General features: G+C 39.1%; 2 protein-coding genes across 2 annotated transcripts in view; both read left to right on the forward strand.

Annotated features, from left to right (window-relative positions):
- The window catches only part of polr1a (RNA polymerase I subunit A), a 53,779-nt gene extending 53,004 nt beyond the window's left edge, over window positions 1-775 (forward strand). The window contains exon 37 of the mRNA XM_039813215.1: window positions 257-775. Coding sequence (XP_039669149.1) covers window positions 257-357 — 101 coding nt within the window. The 3' untranslated portion in view covers window positions 358-775. The remainder of the gene's footprint in view (window positions 1-256) is intronic.
- A 4,322-nt stretch (window positions 776-5,097) lies between these two features.
- st3gal5 (ST3 beta-galactoside alpha-2,3-sialyltransferase 5) overlaps window positions 5,098-13,251 on the forward strand; it is a 44,846-nt gene continuing 36,692 nt past the window's right edge. The window contains exons 1-2 of the mRNA XM_039813688.1: window positions 5,098-5,226; window positions 11,580-11,696. Of these exons, the coding sequence (XP_039669622.1) occupies window positions 11,665-11,696 (32 nt within the window). The 5' untranslated portion in view covers window positions 5,098-5,226; window positions 11,580-11,664. The remainder of the gene's footprint in view (window positions 5,227-11,579; window positions 11,697-13,251) is intronic.

The following is a 13,251-nucleotide window of genomic DNA, read 5'->3' on the forward strand; positions in this document are numbered from 1 at the left end:
TTTTGAGATTCACTGGAGAAAAGTCAAGTTAAAACTAAAATAAAAGTGAAAAACATTTCATTTTAAAAGGATTTATACTACAGTTTCTTTCAACCATTATGTTGATTTTAAGTGAAGGTTAATGACAGTGACTCCTTTAACCTTCCAACCACTGTTGCTCTTATCTTTGTATTTTTGTTCACGGCTGTTTGTTGTTGTTTTTCTTTCTCCAGGAGTTTCCCCAGTGTGGGATTAATAAAGTCTTATCTTTTCTCAGGGTCACATGATCAGCTGGTGTCCCCCTCAGCCTGCCTGGTGGTGGGGAAAGTGGTCAAAGGTGGAACAGGACTGTTTGAACTGAAACAACCTCTGCAGTAGCGGAGCAGATCCTGCGGTCTTCACGTGGACTCGTATAAACACAGCGCTGGAGAGGATTCACCTTCACTTCAGCTGACTCAAACTGCTGTGACACACTTTAGTTCCTTGACAAATAAATAAGAATGACAGCTTTCATCTTGGTTCATTTTTTATGTGGTGAACGTGACCGCCTTCTTGTGTTAAATGTTCTTTTAATATTTGTGTTTTGAATAAAACTCCTCCTGAATTAATTCATTTGGAAATGAATGTAATCCAGCCATTGTGAAACGACTAAAGCTCTCTATTGGAAATGAAAGAGATGACCGTCACCGTATCGTGCATATATCCACACGTGATTCCATCACTCAAAACATAAAATCTGGTAGACAACCCTTTTCTCTTTGTATTTAATAATAAAAAGCAAAAATGTGTATAAAAACAATGTCTTATTGTTTTGTTATTGTATTTTTACATACAACAAACGGATACATGACAACCCACATCCTACCCACCCACATCGCACCACTGCTACAAAGAAAAGCAGACTATAAAATAAACGAAAAGAAGGGAGGGGGGGACAACAACATTCACATCATACAATGTCATTAGAGTCCATCTGTTCAACCAATGTAAGAACAGGTTGCCAGATATTACTGAATTTAATATTACCTTGTAAATAACGAATTTGTTCAAAAGTTAAATAGTGCATAACATAATTGATCCAGTGTTTAAATACAGGTGGAGACTTATCCTTCCATTTTAATAAAAACAATGCATCTGGCCAAGAGAGTTGCAAATGCTATCACAGTTCTATCCCATTTGTCTATGCCAAGTTCTTGTGGTACTACTCCAAAAATGGCGATGATGGGTCAATATGAGTATGCCACTGTTTACGAAGTCATTGAAAGTAAAACTAATGACAAAAGGCACAACTCCGGGAGGACTTGGTGTCGCCATCGTCAATGCATTTTTTTTATATGGGAGTGCGCGCACATAAGGCATAACCCATGCGTTACGTTGCACATTATGGCAAAGGGCAGGGGACATGCAGCTAGTCATACGTTTCCCCAACGTATATGCGCCAATAAAAGAAAATACAAATACATGAATAAATTTAGATTTAAAAAGCAATAATTGCATGAAAACAGGTTGTTGACGAGTCTCGAAGCTCGAGTCCGAGTCAACTCTGAAACAAAAATCAAGGCACAATATTCATTTTGATTACATTTATTCTCCCCCCTAACGACAGGGGAAGGAGATTCCAACGATCTAAATCTTTCTTTGAGCAACTTAAAAGTGGAGAGAAATTGGCTTCATAGAAATCTTTAAACTTACGGGTTATCCAAATACCTAAATATTTAAATTTATTTGTGCATATTTTATATTGCAGGGACTGGATTGTAGTGAGCTGGTAAGTGGGATCAATAGACATAAGCTCACTTTTCTGCACATTGATTTAATATCTCGATATCTTGCCAAAGGAGTTCAACAGATCAAATATCTTTGGCAGACAGGTCCTGGGGTCAGTCATATACACCAACATGTCATCAGCATATAGCAACACTTTATGTTCTGCTCTTCCTCTCATTATGCCTTTGATATCAACACTGTTACGCAGTGCTATAGCTAGTGCTTCTATTGTTAGGGCAAATAGAAGGGGTGACAAGGATAGCCCTGCCCAGTACCACGCTGTAGATTAAAAAAAGCAGAAAGGTTGTTGTTAGTTCGAACAGCTGCCATAGGTAGAAAATAAAGTGTCTCAATCCAGTGTATGAATTTTGGGCCAAAGCGAAAGCATCTCAAAGTATAAAAAAGGTAATCCCACTCCACCCTATCAAAAGTTTTTTCTGCATCAAGGGATATTAATACCTCTGTGCCTTTGGGCAGAGTGGGATCGTACAGAACACTAAGTAATCTACGTATATTAGAAGATATTTGTCTATTTTTAATAAATCCTGTCTGATCATCTGAAATCAGTGAAGGAAGTACTTTTTCCAGTCTTAGAGCCAGCATTTTAGCAAGTATTTTACTGTCAACATTTAATAGGGAAATGGGACGATATGAGCCGCATTCTACTGGATTTATCTCTTTTTTAAGGATAAGGGATATAACACCCTGACGCATAGTTGGAGGGAGTGAGCCAGATACAGCTGATTCTTTAAACGTAGAGAGCAATAGAGGGGTTAATTCTTTAGCAAATTTGTTGAAAGATTTGTTGAGAAATCCTAAAAGATGTGTTCGTTCGATTTCTGAGGAGGAAGGAGAGGCTTGGTCCAATTGAAAGATTAAGCAAAGGGTTTAATGACCAACACGATGAAAACGACATGACAAAAACAATCAAACATAAAACATGAAACACTGCCAGCAGTGGACTACAAGACATGCATCCCCTTGTGGGGTCACAGTTTTGCAGTCATGCGACATGACAAAACAATACACTGTAAACAGCGGACTGCAGAACCTTGTTCCCTTGTCGGGTCCCAGGTCCGCAGTCCTGAAATCATCTCTGTTTCTGAATTATATTCCTGTCTCTCAGGTTAAAGACACACCTCTGAATTTCAGGTTTACTCCAGGTCACAGACAAAGGTCGTTTAACATGGTAGTGCCGATTCTATTCAAGTTTACAGAGTTTACATTTCCTTTTTTCTAATCAAGTCTGGCCCCGCAGGGAGTGGCTCCCCAAAAGTTGTTTAAACAATAAGTCTTCTAGAGCATCTACATTCATGCTAAATAACAGACATGACCTAATCAATTATTTAGAAACTAGGTTTGGGGTGAGGCAGTCAAATGCTGATTAGGCTTAATCTATTGCAACAATCCTTTTCGACTCAGTTTCAGTGTCACTCAGTCACACAACAGTTTACATTTTTAAGTTACATTTTTTACCTAAAAGTATATTGTACTAAAACATAAGCATGTTTTTAACTTTTTTATCTTCAACAAATTCACTAGGAAATCCATCTTGTCCTGGACATTTACCATTTTGCATAGATTTAACTGCAGAATTAAATTCTTCCTCTGTGAATGGTTTTTCCCAGCTCAGAGGCTATTTGGTCACCTACTGAGGGGATTTTTAATTTATCAAAAAAAGACTTGAAAAGGTATTCATCTTTATGTGACTCTGAAGTGTATAATTTTGAATATAACTGATGAAAAACCCGGTTAATTTTAGAGTGGTTAATATGTTTGGTGCCAAACTCATCTGTTATTTCAGCTATGGACTGGGCTTCAGCCTTTTGGCGTAGTTGGTGTGCATGGATTCTGCCTATCTTGGTGTGTTCTATTGAGGAGGTTTGATATATGTTTGGTTGAAAGGAGATTGAATTCCGTCTGAAGTATCAGTCTTTGCTTTTATAAGCCTGGTGATGGGGCTTGTGCAAGTATTGTGTCTATATGTAATTCATCATCAGTTAGTTTATTAAGCCGTGCTGTTTCACTCCTTTTCTTTTGGGCGCAATATGAGCTCATTTGTCCTCTTAGATATGCTTTCATGGATTCCCATATAGTTGAAAACGACATGCCTGGTGTTTTATTGTATTCCAAAAATGTAACTATTTCAGATGAGATCAATTGAACAAAGCCTTCATTAGCAAGCCATAAACTATTTAGGCGCCATGGACAGTGTTAAGACATTATTCAGGTTTTATTTCCAAACTGTATACAATGTATACAATTTCTTTGTCCCTTATTTAAACTTTTACTGGTAACGCACACTGGTAGCCTATTATGATCAGCTCATGTGGCAGATGCCGGCGGGGATGGTGGTGCTAGATTGCACCCGATACACGTGTCGACGTCAACACGAGCATAATACTGCCAGACAATTCTCCCGATTAAAGGTGTTCAGTGTCGGCTGTAGGCCGGGCCTCCCTCCCTCCTCCTGATTCTCTGCTGGAGTAGGGGCATGAACCAAAAACTAGACCTTATTAAAAGTATTTAACATTAACATGCCGTTGTAGTGTATTTATTATTTTGTTATTTTCCTTCTTTAAAAGTCACTAGAATGCAGGAACAAAGTATCTGACATTTTTTTAGGGGTAGGACACCCAGATCCCTATCCCCATCCCCCATGTGCCAGGCAAACAGGCGAAAACGTAATGTAATATTTACCGAAGACGGTTCCATTCTAGCCATAACCCCATAATAAGGGCATTTTGCAACATGACCCCACACACATTGCAACAGAAACTCTTAACTGATCTAGTCTCACAAAAGTATATAACATATAAGAAGTCTTAAGAGATCCAAGTGGTGGGAAGTAATGAAAAATACTGAAATCGATTAATTAAGCCACAATATCCCAACACCGTTATTTATGCAAATTAGCACATAGGCCTATTTATTAAGATAATGCTGCATTTGCATAATAAACATAAAAGTTCAGAAAACTTACATGATAGAAAAAAATGATTGTCTTAATCTAAATAATCCACTGGGGAAGTTTCATGGTGATATCTGTTAGTTAACATATTTTTCCCTATATTCATCTGCAGTGTCTCCGTAACAATGTGCGGCAATGGGAAATTGTGGCATCACCGATTTCAGAATCTTTCAATACTTTCCACCACTTGGATCTCTTAGGACTTGTTATATGTTATAGAGGAGATTTTTATGAGTAATAAACATTTGTCAGCTTTTCTGTTGCCAGTTTGGGGAGATTCACCCCTTTTTTTCCCTTCACATGCGTGTACTATACGACTACTGGACTAACGGTTGAGGGCTCTTGATGTGAAAAACCGGAAATGAAGGGAAGTATTCCGCCCGCTGATTGGCTCGCTGGCTGAAAGGAGGCTGCTAAGTGACGCTAGGATGAAGAGCTAACGGGATAAGGTGATTTATTCATTTTACCGAAAGGATTCGTCATGGCGAAGCTGTGGAATCCATGGAAGGGTAAGTAAATACGTTAACACATGCTATAGAATAACTTGTAGTTTAAAGGATATACTTTCGTGCAAAACGGCGTGTGTTGTGCATGGTTAACGTTCCGTTTGGTGAGCTGAAGCAAAAAAAAAAAAAAAACCAGCAGAACGGGTAACGTTACCTTTTCTTAGCACTGTATGGCACGAGTAAGGAACATTATCTAACTTAAGGTTAGCTAACTTTACTTGGGCTGCATTGTTGTTGCTGCTACCAAAACGCTATCGTTTGCCCCGGTTTGGGGCGGTCTGGCTTGGTTATTCGAGTTAACAGCCCCAGTCCCGATGCGTGACGTTCTTTCATATGAATAGGCCATATTATTTAAAAATATATATATAGCTAAACATGACAGAAGGGTAGTATTTTATTGCGGAGGTGCCAAGCAGCAGGTTAATCAGTACCGGTATAGCGAAATGCACATTATGGGTAACGTTAACGTTATTCTGAAGTGCTTCAGCTAAGCAGAAAAAAACCCCCAACATAACGGGTAACGTTATATCCGTCCTTGGCCCAGTCCCTACGCGTGATGTTCTGTCATATCCACATGACAGAATTGCAGTATTTTATTACGGAGGTGCCAAGCAGGTTAATCTAGCGTTACATTGCGAATTGCGCATTATGAGTAACGTTAACCTTATTCTGAAGTGCTTCGTCTGTAGAGTTAGTTACAGTTAACGTTAGATGCTGTGCGGGACTGTCACGAGGGGTCGACAGTAAACCAAGGGCTACATTTCAGTGAACAATTTTTTTTTACCGAAACTGGCAAAACATTCCTTACTAGCAACTGCTGTGTTCTAATAACTAACTTATTTAACAGGCTCACCTTATCTACGTTTAAATGTTTAAAAAGATGGAGGAGCGGTGAGGTGAGCTCTCTTATCTTGAACCACATGGCAGTGGTAGATAGTTGGATCATTGACGAAAAAGTTTTTTAAAGTGTAAAAACAAAAATGGAGCTACAAACAATCTTCCAAAATAAATGAATTAATTAATTTCGATTTTATTTTTATTTTGTTTGTTGATTGTTTTGTTGTTCACAATTACATTATGTGGTTCTATGCAATCGATTAACACGGCTTTTATCATTTTTTTTTTTACAAACCAACTACCAAAAAGGTCATTCGGTTTATTAATTTGTAGATAATTATTCATGAACAAACCTGATTTGAGATTGATGTTGAGATAGTAGGCTATATAGCGTGTAACACAGAAGAAATATGACATAACATTGTCACTGATCTCATAATCAGTTCATTGGACTACTCTAAAACCTCCAACATATTCACGTAAAACATTGCACAGGGAAATAGAAAAGGGGAAGTTAGAATAAATAGCGCTTTATATTTGTATTATTGTAGTTCTTTTAGTTATTAATATTATTAATGCAAAAAAACCTTTGAAATTACATTTCATTGTTATTGGAATGAACATATTGAAGCATTCATTGTTCTTGGCAAATGTTTAAATAGTTAAATGATGAGCTGCATATTCATGGCAGCCATCCAGTCTCTGGAGTATCTTATTGTTGATATAATATTAATGTAATAAAGGATTACCATTATGATTATTAGGATTGTTGTTATTGTATTGATAATACTACAGCATTGCATTGCATGCAGGTTCAGAGGAATCATCTCCACAGGTTAAGTTTTAAAAATCAATCATTATCACACAACACAGATTATGAGCGATTCTTTCGCCCCGTAGTCACCAAAGTAAATATTTGAGCCATTTTTCACAAGGTATATCTCTTGAACATCCTGACATTAAAATGGCATTTTTCAGACAGACAGACAGACAGACAGTGGCGGAGTAGTTTGGATTACACCATCAAACTAGGGGTCTTAGCTGGGCAGCAATATAATAGTCCTCTACACATGGTAGGGAAAGTCCACCCTCTTCTTTGGGTAACTGCAAGATCTTATATTTAATTCGGGGCCTCTTGATATCTTGATATCATTCTATTCCATTCCCTAAAAAAAGACCTCTACAGGGAGTGACTGGAATAAGTACAGAAGCCGGGGAAGGACATTCATTTTTATCGTTTCAGTTCTATTAGACATGTCTAGGGGCAGTACGGTCCATCTATCTAGATCTGTCCTGATTGTCTTAATAACTGGAGCATAATTCGTCTTATATATTTTGGAGATGTCATTTGGGATCCAGATTCCCAAATATTTAATAGCAGGGGTGTCCCATTTCAGTCAGTATTCGGTGTGAAATTATATGAGAGTATCTAGGTTATGTGTATTCAATTTATACCCCGAATAGGAGCCAAAGAATCTCAAAAGGAACATCAATTTAGGTGCACTTCTCTGTAAGTCCGTCAAAGTGAGCAATATATCGTCTGCAAACAGACTTATCTTGTATTCATTATCTCCAATTGGAATCCCTTTAATCTCTGGGTCCTCCCTTATTGCAGGGCTCTAGAGTGCGACCAATTGGTCGCAAATGCGACCAACATTTTTAAAGGTGCGACTAAGATTTTTCCCAGGTCGCAACAGTGCACCTAACGTTATTGCATCCGCTGCCTCTCCACGAATGAAGCGATGTCGTTTATATCGATATTTTTTAATGTTGCGTTACATGACCCATTCCTTCTGTAAAGCCGTGCCTGTGTTTGGATCTCTCCTCCGCGCAGCCCCGCCCCCCCATTCATTCTCCTCTACAACACGGAGAGACACAGCGGCGCTGATCCACACGCTGACATTTGTCTACAGTTTTAATTGTTATTAACACAGCTGTATATTGTTAAGTATGAGAGGGAAACCTGTATTGGACCAGTGTTTCCGCTGGTAACTCTCTGTTATTGCGGCCGCCATGGCGAAAAACACATTAGAAGTTATTGAATGCAACTAACTTTAGTTTGTTGAGTAATAGCATGTAATACGGAGCCTGCTGGACCTGGGCGAGAGATGTGACCCATGGCCACATTATCATAAAAATGCAGCGCAGCCAGGGACGATACAGACATTTCATAGCCTACACAAGACGTGTGTAACACCGCAGACCCGATAATGAGTCAGCCGTCACTCTGTGAGTAGAATACGCTTGAGTCCATCGCACTCCCCCTCTCTCCCTATATGAGCTACTGGGCTATCCGGGTCTGTTATTGTTGTTGAAAACAAGTGAAAGAGCTTTCTCAGAGATATATTTTTTATAAATATATTAATATATAAATATATCCCCTATTTATTTCAGATCATTTACATGTGTTGCAGCTGTATATTTTCAAATTGGGAAGGAAACCCTGTCTTTGCATTTTATTTTAATCACATCTGAAAAGTGGCTTTGACTTAAAACTGAATATTTAGCCCACTTTGTAAAAAATATATATTAGAGATAGATATATATATATATTGTTTATCGCCATTCCGCTGAAAAATACAGAGATATGATTTTTAGTCCTGGACTAGTGGAAGATCTGATAAGAATCAGTGTGGAGGGGCCCAGTTTGGAGAATTTTGATGCTAGGGAGTGTAGCAAGCTGGTTTAGCCAAGGCCAAAGGGGAAGAAGGCCAAATTACAGGTGTTGGTCATCTGAGGGGCATTTGACAGCAAGGGGGGACCCGCTATAAGACTTTATAGCGGTATAGTATAATTGTGCTTCAAATAAAAATAAAAGTGTACCAACTCCTTATTCTTGTTTAAAATAATTGACATATATATGAATGTATATGGAGCGTGATAAAAACGTGACCTTGAAATTGTGGCGTTAATGGCGACGCGAGGAAAGATTTGGGTGCCCCTAAATTTTGTGCTGGTGCACCTAAATAAAAAGTTAGGTGCACCAGTGCGACCAAGGCAAAAAGTTAGTCTGGAGCCCGGTATTGCCTGAGCTAAGGGCTCTATGACGAGTGCAAAGAGGGCGGGGCTTAGTGACAAAGCCGGCCGAGGCATAAGCGAACTAAGCGGCTGCTTGGGGACCCCTGGCCACCAGGGGCCTCCCAATCGAGTGTTGTTTTTTTCTCCTTAACATTCGCCGACGGTCCCATCTGGGCTCCCGTAATGCCGAATGGGCCCAGCCCTCCCCCCGCGCGTTTGCCATGGAGATACACAATTGGGGGCAATTTGTTATGCAGCAGGTAGTATAATAAAATCACACACAATCATACACACAATACAGAGATTGCCTACCTTTCAGGCAAATTTAAAAAAATAAATAATAAATCAAGTTATCTATGGTTCTTTATAGAATTAAAAAGTAGAAAGGCTGCAGGTACAAAGGAGTGTTTATATCTATTTGTTCTGAGTTTTGGAAGTGTAAAGCGTGATCCGGATGGCAGCATCTGAAATTCAGCCCGTAAGGGATGAAAACTATCTGACAGGATAGATTCAACCCTTTTTAGCATCTGCTTCTGATAGAGTTCCTCCAGGCCTTTTTTGCCTAGAACCTGTGATACTGCTGCTCACCTTAATTAACCTGGAGAGGGCATTTTTTTGTTTTACAGTAATGGACCCATACCAGCAGATTAAGGAGAAGGTGACAACTGACTCAACAAAGGACCTATAGAAAAGGGTCAACAAGGTCTTGTCCACATTAAACGTGGCCAGCTTTCTAAGGCAATACAGGCGCTGCTGGCCTTTCTTGCAAAGCAAACTAGTATTTGGCTCGAAGCACAACTTGTCATCAATAATGGATCCTAAATACTTGTACTCTTTAACAACCTCTATTTCCTGACCATTTATACTAGTTTTTACATTGTTAGTGACATTATGCCTAAAGTCAATACACGTCTTTTGTCTTTGAGGCGTTCAGCTCAAGAAAGGCATCCTGGCACCATTAGGGCTGGGTATCGTTCAGAATCTTTCGATCCGGTGCCAATTTCGATACCTCAGTTTCGATACCGATTCCGAACGATACTTTTTTCAATACCATATGTTTTAAAATCCATTTCAACATCAACAAAAATACATTAAACACAAGAGAAACCACCGTTGTGGCTGCTTGTCTAAGAGGAAGTGTAACGTCAACAGCACCGCGACTGCTTTCGGCTCGCCATTAATATCACATCGCAGCAAACGCTGTCTGCGTCAAGTTTTAAAAAACTGTAACCACACTTGAAACCAACCGTGACTCTCTGTGACTTCAACAAAACTGCAGACACTACTGCAGTACTCCGTCCGCACCTCTCCGTGTGCGCGCGGGCGTGTGTGTGTGTCGGTCGGAGCTCCGCTCCGTGTCAATATGCAGAGAGGACAGATAAGCTTGGGCTCAGATGCTTTTGGAACCGAAATTTGGCACCGACATTTTTTTCGATACCATAAAAGTATCGACGTTCGGAACCCAGCCCTAGGCACCATGTCACAAAGTGGTCCATGTGACTCGCTCTAAACGAGTTTGAACATGCATTTCGTTAAAAAGCAAGACAGCGGCTGCTGCTGCAAAAGAGAGAGAATGGATGTGGGAGAAAATTGCTGCTCAAGTCAATGCATAAGCATTAACAGTGTATTAATTTCATATTTAATCACAGTTAACTTATTATATTACTGGTGAAAACTGGAATTGTATTACACCTATAATTTCATTTATAGGTGCAATCCTGCGGGCAAAAAAGTAAACTATACTAATCCCATTCTGAGGCTGCAGCACCATGATCATTAACAGAACTATAATGTAGAATCATTTATTTCTTTTTAATGGCTCTCACTGGTTTGTGTCCAGGGAACACTACAAAAACGTTTAAAAACGTTTCAGAGCGAGTCACACTTTTCTGACGGCTCTGCATACAGTGGCTTTACTATTACAGTATGATCCGCTACACTGTTATAAAGAAAATTTACCCTTGGCATTGGGTAACGTTAGCCTACCGTTAGGTAGCTAGTAGCTGGATTAAACACGGTTAAAGTGCTGACAGCTAAACCGTAAATGGTGTAAAGTGTGTCTGTATTTAACTGTAGAGGATTCCAACAACGGGCCGTACAACAGTCTGCCGCTAAAAGACACAAACTATATATAGCACTTGGTCACTGCTGTTGTCGACCTCGTGGTGCATTCAAAGTTATTGTAAAATACCCTTTTCTCATCTGTTTTTGTCGTTTAACAGCAATTTAATGGGGAAAGAAGTAATTATTGTTGAAAGTTAATGTTATTACATTTTTAATTAAACATTTAAATCCCCCTTTTTTGTGCTGATCCAAAAATGTATCCGATCCGTGACTCAAAACCATGATCCGAACCGTGAGTTTTGTGATCCATTACACCCCTAGTATCCAATAAAAAACCTATTCATTAAGGTACTGCTGTTGTTTAAGTAGGCTATCCCATGAATGCATTGTTCAGTGATGTGGAGACTGTTTGTTTGTGACTCTCCCTGTGTGTCCAGGACAAGATCCCTGAGAGCCAGGGGCTACCCGGCTTAATCACAGATACCAGAGGAGTTCCTAGATTCCACTGGGAAGGAGAACAACATGAGGCTCCCTAAACGCTGGGCAACATACAGGTAATGTTCACATGACACGGCACAAAGACTCCTACTGTTCTCTTTGAACCGTGCTGATTAGACACTGCCAACTTGCTCTCCACTGTTCTTAAGGTCTTAAAGGAGAACGCCGGTATCATTTATGGTCCCAGCCAGTTTGTTTATGTCTACTTTATGGGTGCAGGTGGCTTTCCATTACTTTTCAAAGTGGTTATAACATTTAAAAAGCAGTTTTAACATTTAAGAAGCAATTGTAACATTTAAAAAAACACACCTAAGTGAACACAAACACTCTGAATCCACAGTATAAACGCAGATGTGGCAGTTAGGTTTCACCCCAAACGCTGGCCTTTCTTCCAGTGGGCAGCAACAAGATAAAACTTAATTTTGAAAGTGCAAGAAAAAGGAGTGAATTATCTCACTCTGTGGAATCTGTTTACTACACTTTGAAAGAACTAGTGCAGTGCCTGTTCAAAATGTGCCTGTTTGGAACGTGCCGATTGCTGGGCCTCCTGTATTGCTGCTTGCAGCTTTCTCCAGAACCATTGTACCCCAAAATAACTTACAGAAGCACTTAATATGCAACCCAACTGTGTGCTACTGACTTACTGTGTACTTTGTACTACCACGTTTACCTGACAGAGAAATGTTACTGGTTACGTGGCAGATTCAGATTTTACCCACACGATATCACATTTAAAATAGGATGCATTATCATTCATTAAACTACTCAGCATGATATTAGAGTTTAAAGCTGCACCTTGAACAGACGTTAAGTCATAGTGCCGATAATGCCTCTCTTTCACTTTTACTTGAAGTAAGCATTTAAATGCAGGACTTGTACTGTGTGGTATTAATAGTTTTAGCCTACTATTATATAAGTAATAGTTTTTACAAAATCTTTTGAGTACTACTTCTAGCACTGCCAAGACAGTCATTTTTCTTTTTCAAGTATTTTTTAATTTAGGCTTTTTCCTTGGTCAAATACCCTATCAGAATATATTTCATAACATTTGTTTAATAACATTTCTCACCAAAAACTAAAATTATTACATTCAAAATGCAATCCATTTCCTAAACAGACCACCCTTATTTTTGGGTGGAACGTACAGTATTTGTGAACAAAAAACAAAACAATGCTTTTCTCTTTCACTTCCCAAAACGGGATGTTCTATTCTTATCTTAACCCCCTTGTTGTCTCTTTCCTGTTATGTTGCTGTGCGAAAGAATTTGTAATTATTTATGTGACACTTTAGTCTTCTCCTAACCATGTTTACTCTCCAAGGAATAAAGGCTTTGGCGTTAACTAACGGAGGCAGGACAGGGAAGTCTTGCCTTGCTCTAACAATCAGCTTATTGTTAAAGACACGAGTCACACAATCCTTGCTCATGTCAAGGCTGTCTTTTTGTCGCTTAATGAAAGAGGAATGCACACTTGACATCCATTATGCAGTCACTGTAAAAAGAACAGAAAGTTGGTCTTAGATTAGTCTGATGCATATTATTTTCCTAAAATATCAGAGTGTGGTATATATAGCCTAAAGTCTAGCCACCATATCACCAGCTTATTTTAAGA

The sequence above is a fragment of the Perca fluviatilis genome, chromosome 10 (assembly GCF_010015445.1).
Source record: "Perca fluviatilis chromosome 10, GENO_Pfluv_1.0, whole genome shotgun sequence".
NCBI classification, from domain to species: Eukaryota; Metazoa; Chordata; class Actinopteri; order Perciformes; family Percidae; genus Perca; species Perca fluviatilis.